The 21379-nt window shown below is 43.1% G+C and overlaps 1 protein-coding gene across 4 annotated transcripts in view; it reads left to right on the top strand.

The window, feature by feature from the left end:
- CENPH (centromere protein H) overlaps positions 1-21379 on the top strand; it is a 131334-nt gene that overhangs the window by 78855 nt on the left and 31100 nt on the right. For all 4 annotated transcript variants that reach the window (XM_029575761.1, XM_029575755.1, XM_029575747.1 and 1 more), the window contains 2 exons: positions 9157-9220; positions 11363-11414. In XM_029575761.1, coding sequence (XP_029431621.1) covers positions 9157-9220; positions 11363-11414 — 116 coding nt within the window. The remainder of the gene's footprint in view (positions 1-9156; positions 9221-11362; positions 11415-21379) is intronic.

Raw genomic sequence — 21379 nt, 5'->3', positions numbered from 1 at the left:
CCGTGTTAAGGCACACTCTCAGGCCGATACAGTACAGTGAGCTCCGGAGCACGCTGTTAGCCTGCTCTTGGACGCGCGTTTTCCCTTATCCCTTATTCAGTAAGGGGAGGAAAACGCGCGTCCAACCCGCGGCACCTAATAGCGCCCTCAACATGCAAATGCATGTTGATGGCCCTATTAGGTATGCGCGCGGGATACAGAAAGTAAAATGTGCAGCCAAGCCGCACATTTTACTTTCAGAAATTAGCGCCGACCCAAAGGTCGGCGCTAATTTCTTCCAGCGCTGGGAAAGTGCACAGAAAAGCAGTAAAAACTGCTTTTCCGTGCACCCTCAGACTTAATATCATAGCGATATTAAGTCAGAGGTCCCGAAAAGTTAAAAAAAAAAAAAAAAAATTGAATCTGCCCGTGGCTGTCGGGCCGAAAACTGGACGCTCAATTTTGCCGGCATCCTGTTTCTGAGCCCGTGGCTGTCAGCGGGCTCGAGAACCGACGCCAGCAAAATTGAGCGTCTGCTGTCAAACCCGCTGACAGCCGCCGCTCCTGTCAAAAAGGAGGCGCTAGGGACGCACTAGTGTCCCTAGCGCCTCCTTTTCCCCGTTTTTACCGTGTCACCTAATTTAAATACAGAATCGCGCGCGCCAGGAGAGCGGGCGTCGTCTGCTCTCCCGCAGACTTTACTGTATCGGCCCGTCTGTGAGGGCCATGGCAACTTCAGTAGCACACCTCCGATCAGTGCCGCTTCCTGATATTTGCAAGGCTACCACCTGGAGTTCTCTCCATACTTTTACAGCATACTATTGCTTGGACAAAGCCGGAAGACAAAATTCCAACTTCGGCCAGTCTGTATTGCGTAACCTATTTACGATGTGACGTACCAACACCCATCCGCCTGCCCGGTGGAGTTCAGGATGCCCTCTCCCAAATTCCTCCCCAGTTGTTGTGCCTCTGCCACGTCCTTGGATACATTTGGTGCATGTTCGGACATCCTCAGCTCGGTACTCACCCATATGTGAGGACTACCATCCTGCTTGTCCTGTGAGAAAGCAAATGTTGCTTACCTGTAACAGATGTTCTCACAGGACAGCAGGATGTTAGTCCTCACGAAACCCGCCCACCGCCCCGCGGTGTTGGGTTCGTTTCTTATTTTATTTTTCGGCACTACCTGTAGCTTTGTAACAAGACTGAAGGGGGACCCCTGCTGGCTGCAGGGTTAGCGCCATGCTGGGCATGCCCAGTAGGGGCCAGTCAAAGTTCTGGAAACTTTGCCAGATGTTTTCCGTGATTGGGCTCCATCCTGTGATGTCACCCATATGTGAGGACTGACATCCTGCTGTCCTGTGAGAACACCTGTTACAGGTAAGCAACATTTGCTTTATCAGTTAATTTCTTCCTGCTCTCCCTTCCCCCAAACTCTTCTTAGGAGTCCTCCAAAATAATAAAATTAAGATAGAGGAGGCAGTGATAACCTCCCTTCCTGTTTCTGGTTGTTTCTTCTTGACTGAGCTATAAAGTTTAAAAAAAAAAAAAAAAAAGTGAGAGAGGCAGTAATCAGAAGCAGGGGAAGGTTTGGGAGCCTGGAGATCTTCAATGCTAAAATATTTTTCATCTGGTCTTGGGTGAATGGCTCCGAAATTTTGTTTTATCAGTAATCATTTATTTTTGACAGTTAGTAGTGGCGCTTATGGCGATCCCTTTTGAGTGTGAGAAGAAACCCATGATTTGCTGCAGTTGATGAGGGAAGCCTTGGTGCGCTGTGATTTGTTCAAAGGAGGTGACAGGGCGGCGCAGCAGTCTGCTTTCTTGGCGTGTGGGAAGGGGGCCCACACTGGCAGGACATCTGATTCAGTCATTTCCCAACAGTGTTCTTGCTGCCATGGTGGGAACAGCAGACATGTTTGGGATGAGCTCTGCGGAGACTTTGCCAGAACTATCCTTGTATCCCTGAGGGGCAGAACATGGTTACTAATTTTCCCAGTGTTGTGGAGATGACTCCCTTTAAAAGGAACAGTGTCCTCGTTTGCAGCAATTCCTTCTTCCCCCTGGGCCACATTGTCAGAACAATTTTTGAAATGCCTTCATCAGGCATTTTATATGGAGCAGAGCCCAGTGCATGCAGGAAAGGACTTCAGATCATTCTGGGGCCCTCTTTGTTGGTACCTCTCACCCAGAGTACTGGGTAAGAGGTACTGGTAGGAAAAGAATAAGGAGAGGAGGAGGAAGGAGATAAATCCCTCAAGCCTGACACTTCTCTTTTGGGGACTTTAAAGGCAGTGACAGAGAAGAGTAGTTGGATGAAGGTGAATGTCTTTCTGGGGAAGAAAGTTCCACTATGGTTAGGCTCTTTCACGGGGAAGAGCTAGAGATCCTAATTTCTCTGTCCTTGCAAATTCTGAATATTAGAGAGAAAAGAATGCAGGATTGTCCAGAGGCATCAGAGGTTCTCTATGACTAATTTGCACAAACCCTCCAAGTCATTTCCCTTACCCAAGGTGGTGAAGGATCATGTTGAGCTAGAATGGGAATAGTCGAAAAACAGCTTTTAAAGATGGACAAGCTCTGGCAAAATTATACCCATTGGTCTCTCAAGAAAGAAAAGCTGAGGTTTCCTAAGATAGAAGCTTTGGTTTGCTCAGTTAAAGGACAACTATTCCTGTGGAGGGGGGTGCAGCTCTTAAGGATGCGCAGGACAGGAAGGATAAGTCTGTGTGCTTAAACAAGCTTTTGACGCTTCCAGTATGGCTCTGCAAGTGGCAGTGTGCAGCTTTATTGTTGCAGGGGCAATCTTGTGCTTGTCCCAGTGCATGCAGGAAAGGACTTCAGATCATTCTGAGGTGGTATTATGATGAGTCATCTCATTTGGAACTGGGGGCATCCTTTTAAGCAAATGTCTCTTTTGACTTGGTTCAAACTTTGGCAAGAAGCATGGCCTCCATTATAGAAGCAAAGCATTTCCTGGGGCTTTGTAATTGGTTGGCGGATTCGTTTTCGAAGAATAATCTAACCAAGGTCCCTTTTCATAGGGAAACTACTGCTTGGGGAGAATCTTGAAGTTGGCTAAAACCTATGGAGAGTCTTAGTGCCCAGGTTTCCAGAAGATAAACCAAAAAGCCTTTTGCGTCAATCGCAGTATAGATCTAGATTTCGAGTTTCCAGAAAGAACAAGTAAGGACTTTACTCTGGGGGTGCCAGAGTATGACTTTTTAATAGGTAGCATTGCGTTTGATCCTCAAATAGGAATGGAAAGGAGAGTGGCTGCAGCAGTCTTGGTGCCACTCAGTTCCTACTCAGTGGCACCAATATCCTATAGAATGGATAGGATATTGACTCTTTCTTTGAGATGGGTCCAAATTACATCAGATCAGTGGGTTCTGAATATCATTCACACTAGGGTATCTACCAGAATTATCTGTTTTATGGTGCTCAAAAGTCATTTTCAGTTTCAAGTGCTACCTTTCAGTTTAGCCATAGTGGCTAAAAAAGTTACCTTTTCCATGGTGGTGGTGGCACCAGCATACTTTACATCTGGTTCATCCTTAGCTGGACGATGATTGTTTTGTGCAAAGTCTGTGCAGGAGAGTAAGGAGGCAGCAACCAGAATGGTTTGCTTGTTGCAGGAACTGGGATGGATAATAAACTTGCAAAAAGCAAGTCACAGCCTTCTTGGTTTCTGGACTACCTAATTTTGACACAAGAGAGGATGGGTTCAGCTGTTTAATGAATTCAGAAACTGCAGAATCAAATATGGTGTTATAGAAACATAGAAATGATGGCAGAAAAGGACCAAATAGTCTATCCAGTCTGCCCAGCAAGGTTATGGTAGTATCTACTGCACTATTCAGGTCACCCCCATGCTTATCAGTTTCTCAGATTAAAAAACCCCTGTTTATTGCTGTCTACGTCCAATTCCTCATTATCTCTTGCCGTTGAAGCAGAAAGAAATGTTGGAATTGCATCAAAAGTATCAAGCTTATTAGTTAAGGGTAGTAACAGCCACATCAGCAAGTTACCCTCATGCTTATTTGTGTCCCCAGACCATAAAAGCTAGGGTCCTTGTTGGTTGCTTTAGTCTTTAGTCAACCAGGAAACAGACTGTGTGGAATTATCTCCAACTGTTAGGCTCCATGGCTGCAGCCTTGGGTTTGGTTCATTGGGCAAGAGTGCACATTAGGTTTTTGAAAAAAGCTTTGTTATCCAGATGGGATTACTCAATTCAACTGACAGTTCTGCAACAAGTGAAAGTCAGCCTTCAGTGGTGGTTGTCGCCCAAGAACTTTGAGCAAGAAGTAGAATTGAAATTCTCCTCCTGGATTACTGTCACAGCAGGCGCCAGTCTGCTAGGAGTCTAGTGGTTCAGGGCACTTAAACAGCGGAGGAGGATCGATGGTCCATCAACCACTTGATGTCACAGAACAGCGGGCTGGAGTCAAGGAGCACCCCTGCAGAAGCAGTACAGTACTGCAGGGTGGGACTAGTGTTGTTCTTCTGCCTAACCAGCCCCCCTCCCCCGCAGGGTGAGCCGTTTGGGTTCTTGGGGCCAGTAGGGCTTTCCTCCTGGCGAACATCATGGTGCTTCAGATATTGGCTGGAAGCTGGATACAGGTACTGGCTGGGAACTGGGACTAAGTATAGACAAGGCTGGAGTTGAGGACAAGGCCAGAGGCAAGGGCAAGGTCTGGGAAAACATACAAGGGACTGGACTGTATAGGGCAAGACAAGGACAGGACTGGATGAGGAGTGGAGTGGACAAGGCCAAGACTGGACAGGCAACAGGGAACAAAAAAGCCCAGCATGGCATGAGACTGGACAAGGTAACTCTAATAGGCCTGGAGGCCGCAAGGAGGACAGGGAGGCCACAGAGCAAGGCAGGAGGCCTGGGTAAGCTGCAAGGCAAGGTAGAATAGCAAGAAGGAGGTGGCCAAGTCAAGGAGCCAAGATGAGTCAATGAAGAGGCACTGAAGGACTGTACAGGTAGGGATAATTAGGGCTGGTGCTGAGGCATCAGATGACCAGAGAGGAGGCAACTGGTGCAGCTGGGAGCAGTGCCCGCTGAGGACCCCTGGTGGAGGGGAGGCTGCACAGCAGGTGAAACCATAACACTTGGAAACTAGAGCAATATGTTTGGTACTGCTCCATTTTGCTCATCTTCTCCGGTGCAAGCAATAAGGTGTTATCAGACATCTTGATGTTAGTAACGTATGTGAAGCATTGAGGGGGGACCAAGAATGCTCAGGACTTAGTGGAAGCTGCTCCCCTCTTGTAATGGGCAGAGAAGAATATGAAAATTCTTTTGGAGTTCCATATAGCAGGAGTATAAAATGTGCAGGCAGACTTTTGAGTCACTGCACTTTGGATCCCAGGAAATGGTGTCTGTCACAAGAGACGTTTGCTCAAATAGTGAACTGGTGGAGCCAGCCAGTGATGGACTTTTGATGACTTCCAAGAAAAACACAAAGGTAAAGAAGTTTTTCAGCAGAAGGAAAAAGCAGTTCTGCAAACTTGGATTTTGTTGGAATGTAAAATCGAACACCAGTATATAAAAATAAATAAATACATTTTTTAAAGTTTAGATTTGGCTGCTGAAGTATCTTCTGTACATGTTCCTTCCATGACGTTTGCTAAGCAGAGTCATTCAGAAAATATTCAGCTTTTGGGGACTGATGATCCTGGTAGCTCCTCACTGGTCACATTGTCCTTGGTATGCAAATCTGGTCAGGTTGTTGGATGGCAATTCATTACTGTTGATTTAGTCCAAAAGAGTTGCTGTTTCAAGGTCCAGTGCAGCATGAAGATTCAGCTCTATTTTGTCTTACAACTTGACCCTTGAGAGGTCATGTCTAGTCTTTAAAGGCTATTCTAGTGAGTTCATTCAGACTCTCTTGCATTCTAGAAAAAAATCTGCCTCCCTAAGAATATGGTGTGAATCTCATGATATTTCAGTGAGAGAGGCCTCTTTACTATATCTTGCAATTTTTGTAAGACTGCCTAAAGGACTTGATGTGAATTCATTGAAAGTGCAGGTAGCAGTGACTGCATGTTTTAGGGTTGTGTTTATGTCAATGTCTATCATCCCATCCAGATGTGTCTTGCCTCCTTAAGGGAGTAAAGCATATCAGGCCACTGATGAGAGTTCTGGTTCTATCTTGGGATTTGAATCTGTTGTTGTCCTCCTTAATGGAGTCTCCCTTTGAGCCCCTGAAGAAGCTGTCACTTATGCTGCTTACTCTTAAGGCTATCTTTGTGGTGGCTATATGCTCAGCAAGGAGAATTTGAATTGCAAGTGCTTTCATGCAGAGAACCTTTTCTGGTTTTCACAAATGAGCTGATTAAAATTTTTATAGTTCCTTCCTTTCTTCCAAAAGTGATTTTTTCCATTCATCGTGGCCACGTGGTGTCTTCCCTCCTTCCTTAGGGAGTCAGACAGGGAGGAGTTTGAACTATAGAGGTGAGAACTATTTCATTTTGCTACCTGAAGATCACAGTTTCTGAAAGTCTGATCATCTGATTCGTTCTTTATGGAGGATATAAGAACAGTTTTGCAGCTTCTAAAACCACTTTGGCACATTGAGTAAAGGAAGTGATCAGGGTCGCCTACGTTGACAAGGGTCTTGCTCTCCCTAAGAAAATTAGCGCTCATTCTACCAGAGCGCATACGACTTCTTGGGCTGAACTTAGACTAGTTTCGCCAGTGGATATTTGTAGAGTGGCAACTTTGTCTTCCTTACATTCCTTCTTGAAGTATTACTGGTTGGATGTGTAGGTGAGAGAGGAGGCATCCTTTGGATCCAAAGTCTTAAGAGCAGGTTTGGCAGTATCCCACTCAAGGGGAAAGCAGCTCTGGTGCATCCTATGCATCTGGTCTAGCTGAAAGGTAAGAGAAATAAAATGTATTCTTACCTGATAATTTCCTTTTCTTAAGTCCAGCCAGACCAGTCACAATCCTCTCTTTTCTGCCAAATGAGATTGATGGCTATTGTATATTTCAGGAAGAGTTTGTTTAAAAACTAGAAGATGTGGTAGGCCTGATTGACAAACTGAAGAGTAGTAAATCACCTGGACCGGGATGGTATACACCCCAGAGTTCTGAAGGAACTAAAAAATGAAATTTCAGACCTATTAGTAAAAATTTGTAACTTATCATTAAAATCATCCATTGTACCTGAAGACTGGAGGATAGCAAATGTAACCCCAATATTTAAAAAGGGCTCCAGGGGCGATTCGGGAAACTACAGACCGGTTAGCCTGACTTCAGTGCCAGGAAAAATAGTGGAAAGTGTTCTAAACATCAAAATCACAGAACATATAGAAAGACATGGCTTAATGGAACAAAGTCAGCATGGCTTTACCCAGGGCAAGTCTTGCCTCACAAATCTGCTTCACTTTTTTGAAGGAGTTAATAAACATGTGGATAAAGGTGAACCGGTAGATATAGTATACTTGGATTTTCTGAAGGCGTTTGACAAAGTTCCTCATGAGAGGCTTCTAGGAAAAGTAAAAAGTCATGGGATAGGTGGCGTTGTCCTTTCGTGGATTGCAAACTGGCTAAAAGACAGGAAACAGAGAGTAGGATTAAATGGGCAATTTTCTCAGTGGAAGGGAGTGGACAGTGGAGTGCCTCAGGGATCTGTATTGGGACCCTTACTGTTCAATATATTTATAAATGATCTGGAAAGAAATACGACGAGTGAGATAATCAAATTTGCAGATGACACAAAATTGTTCAGAGTAGTTAAATCACAAGCAGATTGTGATAAATTGCAGGAAGACCTTGTGAGACTGGAAAATTGGGCATCCAATGTGGATAAGTGCAAGGTGATGCATATAGGGAAAAATAACCCATGCTATAATTACACAATGTTGGGTTCCATATTAGGTGCTACAACCCAAGAAAGAGATCTAGGTGTCATAGTGGATAACACATTGAAATCGTCGGTGCAGTGTGCTGCGGCAGTCAAAAAGCAAACAGAATGTTGGGAATTATTAGAAAAGGAATGATGAATAAAACGGAAAATGTCATAATGCCTCTGTATCGCTCCATGGTGAGACCGCACCTTGAATACTGTGTACAATTCTGGTCGCCGCATCTCAAAAAAGATGTAATTGCGATGGAGAAGGTACAGAGAAGGGCTACCAAAATAAGGGGAATGGAACAACTCCCCTATGAGGAAAGACTAAAGAGGTTAGGACTTTTCAGCTTGGAGAAGAGACGACTGAGGGGGGATATGATAGAGGTGTTTAAAATCATGAGAGGTCTAGAACGGGTAGATGTGAATCGGTTATTTACTCTTTCGGATAGTAGAAAGACTAGGGGGCACTCCATGAAGTTAGCATGGGGCACATTTAAAACTAATCAGAGAAAGTTCTTTTTTACTCAACGCACAATTAAACTCTGGAATTTGTTGCCAGAGAATGTGGTTAGTACAGTTAGTATAGCTGTGTTTAAAAAAGGATTGGATAAGTTCTTGGAGGAGAAGTCCATTACCTGCTATTAAGTTCACTTAGAGAATAGCCACTGCCATTAGCAATGGTTACATGGAATAGACTTGGTTTTTGGGTACTTGCCAGGTTCTTATGGCCTGGATTGGCCACTGTTGGAAACAGGATGCTGGGCTTGATGGACCCTTGGTCTGACCCAGTATGGCATTTTCTTATGTTCTTATGTAATTGATATTGAGATGTTTCTTACTCAGAGATAAATTCCAAGTTAATTGTCATTATGGATATTTCAGGGTTTAAGATTTGTTACATTGGTTCATATATTCTTTGAAGCCCCCGAGTGAGAGTTTTTGGTGAACAGTATCTTAGCTTTTGCAGAATATACTGGTAGGCTGATGTCAGCATGAGGCCTTAGGAGTGACTGTCAGCAAGCTTGTTAGTCTGTCTCCATCTGCACTTGGTGAACATAACCCATGTGTTTGGACTGGTCTGACTGGCTCAAGGAAAAGAAATATTCAGGTAAGGAGAAATTTCACCATCTCTAGCTTATCAGATACTGATGTCACAGAGTCAGCATCTATCCGTGTACCCCCTCCATCCATCCCTCTGCCACTCATGATTATTAAGAATAAAACCTTTATGTAATGTAAAACCACTCTTTATTCTTTATAACGCTAGCTTACGTAGCCAGGGTTTGATGATTTGTTTTTGGTCTGATAGGATGATCCTGGAAGTGGTAAAACACTCGCTAACGCTTTGTTCTTCAATACTGAAATCACAACAGGCAAGTACCATCTGTATGTAATCATTTCTAGCAAATAACCAATGATATTAAAGCAACAGTACTAGGAGAATTGGTATTTTAAATGTTTGGCAGTTGAAACAAAATTAAAATTCTTCTCTAATAAGTTTAACATTCTTAAAAGACCCTCTTACTCTGCCATGCCAACAATTCTGAGGTCAATATTCAAAGTGTGTTCAGCGCTATTTAGCTGGATAAGCGGGACTTCAGCCATACAAGTCCATTATATGGATAATATGTTAACTGCAAAAGTTGTGGGTGGGCAGATCGGAACAGAGCAAGTTAGCCATACAACTTTTGTGGCTAACTGCTGATATTCGGACTTAACCGCATAAGCTGTACACCTATACGTGCCACAGAGCAGGTGTAAACTTAGCCAGTTAGACTTATCCAGCTAAGCATTCAGTTATATGGATACAGCCGTATCGCTGAATATTTATTGTAATTTAGTTGGGTTAGTTCTAACTGACTAAGGGGGTTATTTAATAAAGGCTTTTCCCCATTTTATGTCTATGGGGGAAAAAAAGCTTATTAAATAGGGCCTAAGTTACTTAACCGGTCAGTTTTGAATATTGACCCCTCTGAGCATAACTTTTATCAGAACCCCAGCTGTATTTTTTTACAGAAAGTATGAAATAAAAAATCAAGGATGTTATAATTTAAAGAAGATAAGTTGAATGGCTTAAATCACTGCCATATGGTGTGTATATAAAGTATAAATACAGCAGGAACAGCTGAATAATTTAAAGTAGAGGTTTTGGCCATAACCAAAGAAGAACAAAAGTAAAAGTAAAATATATTAAAATTTATCAGTATGACTCAATAGAAAGTATCAGAAGTTTATATTTTGCGTAAATTACGTACTACTGGTTTAATAGTATTTTTCACTTGATCTACTGGAAAAAGTTCAATTCTAATTATTATTATGAATTTTGGATGTTTTAATATTAATCATTTTTTCTTATAGGACAAAACAAATCCAGGTGCAGGACTAAAAGGTCCAAATTAGACTCTTTCAATTATCTTGTATTGTAGGACAAAAAAGTCCAGACAGCAGCCATTGTTTCAGCAAATAGCTTGATTCAGGGAATCAAATTTTTATCAAATCTCTACTATTATCTTTCTTGCAACAGACATAAGCCATATCTATTTAGTACACACAGAAAAATGTCCAGTTCAAACCCAGTTCTAGGTAAAAGGAAAAATACAACAGAAAAAAATTCAACATCAAGAACAAAGTTGTTGATCCCACCTTTAAATAAGTGTATTATAACAGCTTTTGTAAATAATCCTGTAACACATTACAACTTCTCAAAGAGCTCTCTTGGAGTTCCTTAGGGTAAGAGCACACTCAGCAAATGAATGGGGAGGGTAGCTGGTGAGGTCTGCATCCAGTGGTGCACTGTAAAGTGATGGTGAAGTAAATGACCCAAAAACATACAGCATGGTTATGATCAACATGGAAAAATATTCAGAAAACTTGAGTGCCAGCCCAAATCTTTTAGGCGTTAAGAATGGTTTTTCTTTCCCTATTTTGTTTGCTCACTTTTTTTGTGTGGTTGAATTCTTAATTTACTTTTGTTTTTTAATTTTTGGTTAAAGGGCAATATAGGGGAGTTTACTTTCTTGGATTTTTCTTCATCTTTTTTTTTTTATGTTTAAACTGTTTCTTGATTACAATTCAAATACAGCATTGTTTTTAAACTAAACCCATTCCTTGGTCTTTTCTCATCATCCTTCCCCAACCTCTTAAGTCACAGATTGATCCTTTTTCCCAACATACTGATGTAGCAGGGCTCCATGGCAATGTCTCCTTCCCTTTGAGAAAGGCAGAGTCTCTTCCTGAGCTGCAGCAGCAAATATATTTTGGTTAAACTAGTGCCAGAGATTTCTCTACCTCTGTTGTTTTTTTTTTTTTTTTATCACAATCAACAAAGCAAGAAGCAAGATAAAATAATTTTTTGTATAAATTAATTTCCTGATAATTTATAGGTAGAAATCAGAAAGTACTAATTCTATTGCTTCTTACTTGTTTGGGAAGAATATAACTTAAGATGCACATATTTTCCTAAAGTTTGCATATTTGAGAAGTCCACTATTTGTTATTTGTGTTTAATAATACAGGAAGCTCGTGCATTAGAAGAACAGTTGTTTGAAATTAGAAAGAAGAGACTGAGTAAGTATATGTATGAACCTCATTACTGAGGAAGCTTAGAGCACATGTCGCTTATACTGCACTTACAAGTGCGGGAAAATCTAGTTTGCTTACCGAAAACGGTGTTTCCATAAATAACAGGATGAATCAGCCATGCTGACCCACCCGCCTCCCTGGACAGCCACGTAAAAGGACTCAAGTCATCTACTGATATATATATATATATATATATATATATATATATATATATATATATATATATATATATATATATATATTATAAACTGAGGAGAATCTGCTTCTCCTGCACGGGAACTCACGCACAGCTGCACAGAGCTGAACTCTGTGTAATAGCTTTGAGAAGCTCCACCTTCCCGAGCCTGACGGACAGCCCAAGACAGCATGGCTGATTCATCCTGCTATCTATGGAAACAGTTTACAGTAAGCAAACTTGCTTTACATGTGTAAAACCCAGTTTTAAGGGGGTAAATGCTTTGGAAAATCAAGCCCTCAAATATGCAATTAAAATATGAATTCATAAATAGGTTAATAATTAAGATCTAGACCAACAAATCATCAATGTTCTTAAGTCTTGGTTGGGTTTGGGTCTTGTTCAATGGATTGAGAGAAGTATCCTCTTTTGGCTTTAGCTATGGCTCTATGGTAGGTTGTCATGTGCAATTTACATTGATTGTAGTTTGTCTTCGAGGTATACTTTGTGCCATATCGTCGTCTTCTCCCTAGTCATTTTAAAAGTTGAGGTTCTTTGGTGTACCAAGGAAAACAGCTGTAAGGAGGGCAAGGGACTACTTTTTTTTTTTTTTTTGTGGGGAAATTTTGTCCAGAACTTTTGCCAGGTTTTCCTTCCATACCTTTACCCGGTTTGTTACAAATAATAGCTTTTCATCCATGGGTGAAATCAACATTTTAAAGGTTTTTGAAGATATTGCATTTCTTGTTCCAGATTACTTTGAGATCTTGTCATGTCCAGCTGTTTAAAGTTGCTGCATAACAAAAACGTAATTAGGAGTGGTAGGTCCTTGTGATATTCTGAATCTAACATGTATCCCTTCTCATGTGTTAGGAGTTTAACAACCTGAGAGAGACCTAGTGTTGGTATAGTGCAAGGAAATCAGCCATGTGGGATACTGGGTTTTCTATATGTAGGTTAAAGTCGCCCATAATAACTAGCTTAGGGAATCTTAGAATCAGATGAGCTTTAGTAGTTTTTGAATGGATGATATGTTGTTTTGAGAGGGTTGGTAGACCACCAAGAGCCCTATTGGATTCTTGCCTCCTAGCTGGGCTAGCAAGCATTCTGATTTCGCTGAGAGAGAAGTTTGACTGTGTTTTGGAATAGGACTGCCACTTCCTCTGTGTCTTCCTTATCTAGGTTGGTGTAGGATGAAGAAGCCCTCTGAACATAGTTTTGTTCAACAACACTTCTCATGCCTCATCTTGCCATGTTTCAATTATCCCTACAGTATCTAAGATTAGCTCATATATAATGTCATGGATCACTGGCAATTTCTTGTTTACTGTTCTGTCATTTACTTAGGTCTATGTGTTAAAATTCACAATAGTTGTTAAGATCACAGAAGGTACAATTTTACATTCAGGATTTGAATGTCTGAGAGAAGATTCAGCTGGTTTTGTTATTAATTGTATTTTAGTTGATTGACTTTATTATATTATTGTAATATGTTTTTATTGTACATGGCCACGAATTTTAGATTAGAAACATGACAGCAGAAAAAGACCATGTGGCCCATCTAGACTGCCCATCCATACAATTTAATTTAGCATTAAAATTCCCATCACCTCCTTAGAGAACCCCTGTATCGCATGCTTTCTTGAATTCAATTACTTTTTTTGTATCCACCACCTCCATTGGGAGGCTATTCCATATGTCCACCACCCTCTCTGTAAGAAATATTTCCTAAGATTACTCCTGAGTCTACCCCCTTTTCATCCTCATCGCATGAACCCTCATTCTAGAGCCTTCTTTCCATTGAAAGAGGCTCACTTCCTGTGCATGGAAACCTTTAAGACATTTGAATGTGTCTATCATATCTCTTCTATTATGCTTTTCTTCTAGGGTATACATTTAGGTTTTTAAGTCTATCCCCATATGTTTTACAATGAAGAATGCTGACCATTTTAGTAGCCACCATCTTAAGACTACATCCTATTTAGTTTAAACAATTTTTATTGCATTTTACACATAACAAGAACAGAACAGCTGGACATAGGTACACTTCAGTGTCCAACTATCAGTAGAACTGGTAGAGTGCAATTACATACCAAAGAATAAGTAATAACATCAACCCACCCTACCCCCCCCCCCCCCAAGTCAAACATCCCCCAACAGTCATACTGTGATGTAGAAACTGAAGGTGCAACGACCCAGTCATCCATGGTTGAAGACATCGGTCAATTGTTCAAAATCAAGCTACACGCCCTGTGTGGTAACACCTGGATGTACGACTCCCAAATGCTCAAGAAGAGTCTGTGTAAGTGATTCCGCCATGCCCAAAAAGAGGGTGCCGCTGTGTCTCGCCACTGAAGGAGAATCAGTCGTTTACCTACAAAGCAAGCTTTCATAAAAAACATACGATGCCCCGCTTCCCGAATGCGTACAAGGGGGATATATTCAAAGAGAATCATAAGGGGGGGGGCTTGTAAAGGTACACCCAACATCCCAGCCAAATAGGAAATAATACGCCTCCAGAATTGCTGGATTACGGGACATCCCCAAAACATATGTGAAAGAGTGCCTTCCTCCCTATTGCACTTCCCACAGATGGCAGTCGGAACTAGTTTAGAGTGGAACGCCACTTGTGTGGATACGTATGCCCTCCAGAGAAACTTAAATTGCATTTCCCGATAATATGAGTTGGAAGACACTTTCGCAATACGCTGAAAGCAAGTTCCCAACTGAGTGGCCGAAACCTGGAATTCCCTGTCCCTGTTCCAGAGTTCCGCTAGGTCGGAGCATGGGTTCTGGTAAGTGAGCTTTCTCAGGTGATTATAATAATGAGAAAGAGAAGGCACGGTAGCCCGCTCTAGTAAAAAGCAAGCCACAATAGCCTGAAATACACTTGGCCGAAAACCAGCCGCCGGCAGGGAACGTACATAGTGAGAAAGTTGCAGATATGAAAACACCGAAATATTCCCAAACCCATAAAGCGTGGACAATTGAGTGGGTTGAAGCATGCGCCCTGTATTATCCATAACATGTCCCACCTGCGTAATCCCTCGGGCTGCCCAGCGCCTAAACACTATGGAGGTTGACCCAGGAGAAAAGTCAGGATTTCCCTGTAGGGGAGGAAGAAAGCACATCCCTGGGGGAGTTGCAATAATTTCAACAACCGAAACCAAGCATATCGTATCGGGCGTATCAAGCCAGCCAACGGTTCGGGTATAGTCAATTTATCCCAGGCAGCTTGTAAGGTATAACGTAAGTCCCGAGCCCCGCAGATTTCCCGTTCAGTAGCTAAATGGATGTATAATCCTTCCCCAATCAACCACTCACGGACCACCCTTAAATTGCTAGCCCAATTATACAAACATAGGTCAAATACACTAAGGCCCCCCTTGCCCCACCTACTCTGGAGATGTTTCAATGCAATTCTAGACTCCCCCCCCCCCCCCCCCCGCCAAAAAAACACCCTCATACCGCCCTCCAGTTTGTGAATGTCTCAGATTTTGAGCCGAAGTACTAAGTTTTGAAAGACATATAGCATTTAGGCATAATGATCATTTTAAATAGTTGAGTTCGGCCGGCTAGTGACAGCGGTAAGGAGTCCCATCGCCACAAACATTCCAAAGTATAGGTAACCAAGGGGTGTATATTCAAGGCATAAAGCTGCGGGAGGTCAATGGATAAGTAAATGCCCAGGTAACGCATGCTTCCCGCAGTCCAAAGCAACAGAAAAGGATCCCCCCCCCCCCCCCCCCCCCCCCCAATTATTCCGCAAGGTAGCTGGAAATGCCAGTGCTTCAGATTTATCGCAATTCAAGCGAAAGCCGGAGAAGGACCCAAACCCACTGAGAAGGGACAACAGGGGTGGTAGGGACGCGACAGGGTTAGTTAGAAAAACTAGGAGATCATTGGCAAAAGCCGTATATTTAAAAGTCTGACTCTGAAATCTGACCCCCTTTACAGTCCGGGCGGCTTGACTAGCCAGAAGGAGCGGTTCAAATTGTAATAAGAACAATAAGGGGATAGGGGGCACCCCTGACGGGTGCCACGATAAATAGAAAACGTGTCAGAATAAGATTGGTTCACCACTATCCGTGCCACCGGGTCTCTGTAGAGAAGGCGAATTGCACTCTGGAACCAACCAGTGATATGCATTGCATCCAAGATGTAAAATAAATATTCCCATTCCACCCTATCAAAGACTTTTTCTGCATCAAAACTTAGAGCCAAGTAGGGTTCTTGGAACTGTGTGCAAAGTGCCATAGCAGTCAGAACTCGTCAAATATTCGTAGAAGCATACCGCTTCCGAACAAAGCCCACTTAGTCCGGTCGAATTAAAGAGGGAAGCAGCAAAGCCAGTCTGTCAGGTAAGATTTTTGCCAGGAGCTTTTGGTCCACATTTAAGAGGGAGATGGGGCGATAAGCAGAAGGTGATTGTGGGTCCTTCCCCGGCTTAGGAATCAAGGTAATGAGTGCTTCATTGCTGCAGGCCGCGTATACACCATTGTCCACCAGGGCATTGAAAGTATTAGTAAGAGGGCCTATCAAAGAATCCATTAAAACCTTGTAATACTAAGTGGTAAACCCATCGGGCCCAGGGGCCTTAAAACCCTTAGCCTGCTAAATAACCTTCCTAGTTTCGGCTTCCGAGATCGGTTGATTGAGTTGACCCTGCTGCTCCAGGGTGAGTTGAGGTATCTCTATGTTGTCACAGAACTGGCGACACTTATCCATATCTCTAGGGCCAGCAGAGTATAAATTAGCATAATAGTCCTTAAATACTTGTAAAACCCTGGGAGTTTCAGTGACCAACTGTCCCATAGGGGATTTTAGAGCAGCCACAAAAGCTGGGGCGCGGCTGGCTCGAAGTAAATTGGCCATGAGTTTGCCCGGTTTATTCCCCATTTGAAAAAGCTTGTGTTGATAATATAAAACACTTTTCTTCGCCCTCTGGTGCAGCAGAGAGTTAAGTGCACTTTGCACTGAAAGATATTGGGCTCTATGAGCCGGAGTATTAGCAGAAATCAAAGTTCGTTTGGCCCCCGTAAGTTGCGCGCTGAGGGTGAAAATCCGTTTGTCTAACATTTTCTTCCTGTGAGCCACATATGATATAATCTCCCCTCTCATGACGGCCTTAGAGGTGTACCAATATAACACTGGGTCCCCCATATGTTGCAAATTATGGGAAGCATGTTCTTTCCAGCGAGTCTGAATATGCACCTGAAACTGTGTCTCCATGTAAATAATATGGATACCTCCAATGAAATGTCATAGGATTGCCCCCAGACCAGGTAAACTCCACCCAAATAGGGGCGTGATCTGAGAGAATAACGTCATCAATGCCCACATTGGTAAGTTGGGGGAATAAGTTGCTACTTAGCAAAATATAGTCGAGGCGAGAGTGCGTGGCGTGTGCCCTTGACAGATGTGTAAAGTCAACGGCTGTAGGATTCAGGGTACGCCAGGCATCCAATAAATCCAATTCCTGTTCGAACAGGGAAAAAGGTTTACCCCAATGACCTCTCCCCTTACCCACGGCTCCCCCCTGTCCAATTGAGGGTCCCTAATGGTGTTGAAATCCCCCCCGACAAGAAGGCCTAAGTTCATATAGGGTACTAATTGGTCATGAATAGTCTGAAAAAAGCGCCAATGGTGGATTGTTGGGTACATATAAATTACACAGCACCAACGGGTGTTCAAAGAGCTCCGCAATTAATATAATATAGCGACCCTGAGGATCTTTAATTTCAAGTTTAACGGAAAATGGCAAACGCTTATGGATTAGAATAGCGACTCCAGATTTGGTAGTGGCTGAGGCAAAATGTACCAACCCTACCCAATCCCGGCAAAGTTTCTGGTGTTCTACATCCATGAGGTGCGTTTCTTGGAGAAACACCACATCCGTGGACTTTTTCTTTAGAAGCGAGAGAATTTTTGTCCTTTTAATTGGCGAGTTAATACCACAAATATTCCAGGAGATCATACGAGTATGTTGCCTAGCCATCTTCTAATACCACAGAGAGTGAAATGAGAAAAATGAAATGGTCTTGAAAGACAGGGATCCTCCAAGCTGAGATCCCCGTACCACCCAGCACTATCTCCCGGGCCACAATAGAAATATCAGTTTGAATGTTGAAACCCACATCAAGGTATTGAAACCAATCAACATATAAAATTAAACCCCAGCTCCCTCCCCTCCCTCACCCACCCCCCATTCCCCATGAATACTGAGAAACACATCCCTTCAACTTGATAGATCACCCGGATAAATACCAGCCCCCCCCCCCCCGATGTACAAACAACTTATTCCATGAGCTATACAATTCACTTATAACAGGAAAATTTTAGGAATAACAGGTACATTCCCCCCCACATTCATCGAGCACACATCTCAATCCCCGAACAGTATACAATAAATCAGGGCATGGCTGCACCCCTAAGAACTGGCCTCTGAGAGGGCAAAAGAGACCAATATCACAAACAAGCCAACTATTTGAAAAAAAAAGAAGGCAGTAAACCCATAGAGTGAGAGTGATGTTAGCTTAGTTGCTGGTACCACAGCATGGGCATCAGGGAAAAAACATTAAATGAGCGGTTGTGCACCAAACATGCAAAAGTCAATCGGAACGCGCTCTTCTGTAACATCCGAATGCAGTGAAAAATTGCAAGGGACACTCAGGGGCATCAGACTACTCAAACTGTCTCAGGTAAAGAAAAATGAACTGCTAAGAGAACTCAAGGATACTTGCTAGAGTCTCAGCAGTCGCCGTCCATAGGACCCCACAAGTCTTACCCAGGCACCCGGCCGGAGCAGCCGTTTAAAGGATCACAGGTCCAAACCCGATGCGCCCACCTCCAACGAGGCAGACCGATCCAAAGTTGCCAAGAATTGCCGCGCTTCTTCAGGTGTATTAAGCCACCGCACTCCATTCGCTGTGGGAACTCGTAGACGTGCCGGGTAAACGATGGTTGCTCTAATCTTCAGCACGTAGAGGCGAGCACAAATGGCGAAAGGGCCCGTCATTGCTGGCTGAGATTCGTTGAGAAATCCTGAAAGACAAGTATCTTGGAGTTTTCATGCATCAGACCGGATCCGAAATGAGCAGCTCGTAAAATTTCTGTTTTATGTTGAAAATTCAAAATCTTGGCAATAGTAACTCAAGGTCGCGTGTTGTCTGCCCTTTTAGGGCCTATGCGATGCGCCCTTTCAACTCTTAAGGGCCCATGCGCCCGTGAGATCTCCAAGGCACGTGGAAGCCATTCCTCCAGAAAGGACGCTAAGTCTTTGTCAGCTATTTTTTCCGATAGCCCGACAAACCGCAAATTCGAGCGCCGTGATCGATTTTCCAAGTCTTCCAAGCGGTCTGCCTGTTTGGTCACCACGGCTTTCAGAGCATCGAGTTCCCGTCTGGTATCGGTCTGGTCGTCCTGTATGTCAGAAACGCGCTGCTCAATCACAGCAAACCGGGGCTCAAACCCCGTTATAGAAGCTGTCAGTTCTTGCAATTGGTTTGAGATTGTTAGCAGTTCGAGTCCCTATACTTCTCTTATTGCCGATTTTTATTTCTGCAAGCGCTGCAATTGGGGTGGCCTCCAGGTTAGTGTTCTCCTCCTCCAGGGCCTGATCTGGTGGACGGGCCTTCTCCTTTTCCTTGTCCTTCTTTGCAGTCCGGGAAGATATATTGCCAGAATTTATGTAATAAAGGGTCTCGCCTTGAAGATGGAGCAGTTCATGTAGTGCAGAGTGAGTTTGTGGGGCTTAGATGGGCCGGGATGGAATCAGCAGGGCCGGCAAGGGAAATCGTGCGTCTGATCACCTTACTGCATTACATGATCTCAAGACTACATCCTATTTATATCCTTTTGAAGACGAGGTCTCCAGAACTGTACACAGTATTCCAAGTGAGGTCTCACCAGGGACCTATACAAGGGCAATATCACCTCCCTTTTCTGCTGACTATTGCTCTCCCAGTACAGCCAAGCATCTTTCTGGCTTTTACCGTCATTTTATTCACATGTTTAGATCAGATACAGACTGTATTGTCTATAAATTGTTTTTTAAAAAGTATTGAGCAGGTGTAAGAAGTCCTCTTTCTGGATGGGAAGGTGGTAACTGTGACAATTTTGATAGGTGGTTGATGTTTATCTTTGCACTTGTCCTTTTGCTTTCTATATATTCTGAGGTGAACATGGTTTCCTCTTACCCATATTACTGGGATGTCAGACATTGTTAGGTGTTGAAGGCTGAAAATGGCAGTGAGTGATGCTTTAGAAGGCCTTAGTCGTTGCCAAAGGGCCCTTGTTAAATAGTGATTGTGCTAAGCCTATATGAATGTATATCTAGGAGTTTGTGTTGAGAGGTCTTCGGTGGGTTATGTAGAGAGGATTGCTAAGATGGTTGGATGTTTTTACCATGTTCAGTAGTGTGGCATGGGTTTCATTTTTTTGGGTATTGGTACTTGTATGTTTAAGTTTATTCAATACTTTGATTAATTGCATCTTGTTGCAATAAGCAAATCAGAATGATGTACAATAAAAAGTCATGAGATTACCATTAAGTAAATTATTGTAAAGTCAATATAAGCATGCGGTCTTTAGTTTTTTAATCAAGTTTTTAATCAAGTATTAAGTTGTATCCAAGTTAAAATTAATTTTTTTCAATAGTATGTCCGCAATATCTTTGGAAGAGAATACTGAATAGCTGAGGTCACTGCAGGGGTGTATATAGGGTGTCGTCAGCTTTTAATCCTGATTCTGTCTCCATCTGCTAGCAGGGGAGCACATAACCAGGTAAGGTTTTTAACTCACAACCTCAGGATAACACATGATCAGTATGACTATAAGTACCACATTCTATCCAATTGCACCACTGGGTTATATGCTCCCCTGCTAGCAGATGGAGACGGAGTCAGGTTTTGAAGCTGACATCACCCTAGGTATACCCCTGCAGAGACCTCAGCCATTCAGTATCTCTCCATCTCCTAGCAGATCTAGACACTATCCCCACACCAGCAGCGGTATTTAGCGGGATTACAGCTCTAATTTGAAGAAGAAATTTACCTTTAAATTGAGAGGAAGACTGAGCCCACTCTCCTGCGGTAATACCTAAGGGTCCCTCCCCCAGTTGTGAATTCCTGAGGTGATTTCCGAAATCCCTCAGAGGTGTGCCTTTGTCTGGTAGCCGGCTCCCGGCATGGACTTTGCTGCTGAAGCAGCTGAAAGGCAGCGGATGCAGGAAGCCGAGCATAGCAGTGATTGCCTAAGCCCTCTCCCCCTGCAGCCAGAAACCATCTCTGTAACTCAGCCGGTAAGCGCTGAGTCCAGGTAGGTAGAGAAGAACTCCTCCTATCCAGAGACTTGGAAGGACTTTGGTAAGTCTTTCTTCTGGTCTCCTAGCTCGGCACGCCTTACCAACGTTGTTCCCGATCCTTTCATGGTGAGACCGCACCTTGAATACTGTGTACAATTCTGGTCATCTCAAAAAAGATATAATTGCGATGGAGAAGGTACAGAGAAGGGCTACCAAAATAAGGGGAATGGAACAACTCCCCTATGAGGAAAGACTAACGAGGTTAGGACTTTTCAGCTTGGAGAAGAGACGACTGAGGGGGGATATGATAGAGGTGTTTAAAATCATGAGAGGTCTAGAACGGGTAGATGTGAATCGGTTATTTACTCTTTCGGATAGTAGAAAGACTAGGGGACACTCCATGAAGTTAGCATGGGGCACATTTAAAACTAATCGGAGAAAGTTCTTTTTTACTCAACGCACAATTAAACT

The sequence above is a fragment of the Rhinatrema bivittatum genome, chromosome 1 (genome assembly GCF_901001135.1).
Source record: "Rhinatrema bivittatum chromosome 1, aRhiBiv1.1, whole genome shotgun sequence".
Classification (NCBI taxonomy): Eukaryota; Metazoa; Chordata; class Amphibia; order Gymnophiona; family Rhinatrematidae; genus Rhinatrema; species Rhinatrema bivittatum.
The sequence above is the reverse complement of the archived record's forward strand: the minus strand, read 5'-3'. Positions and strand labels throughout refer to the sequence as shown.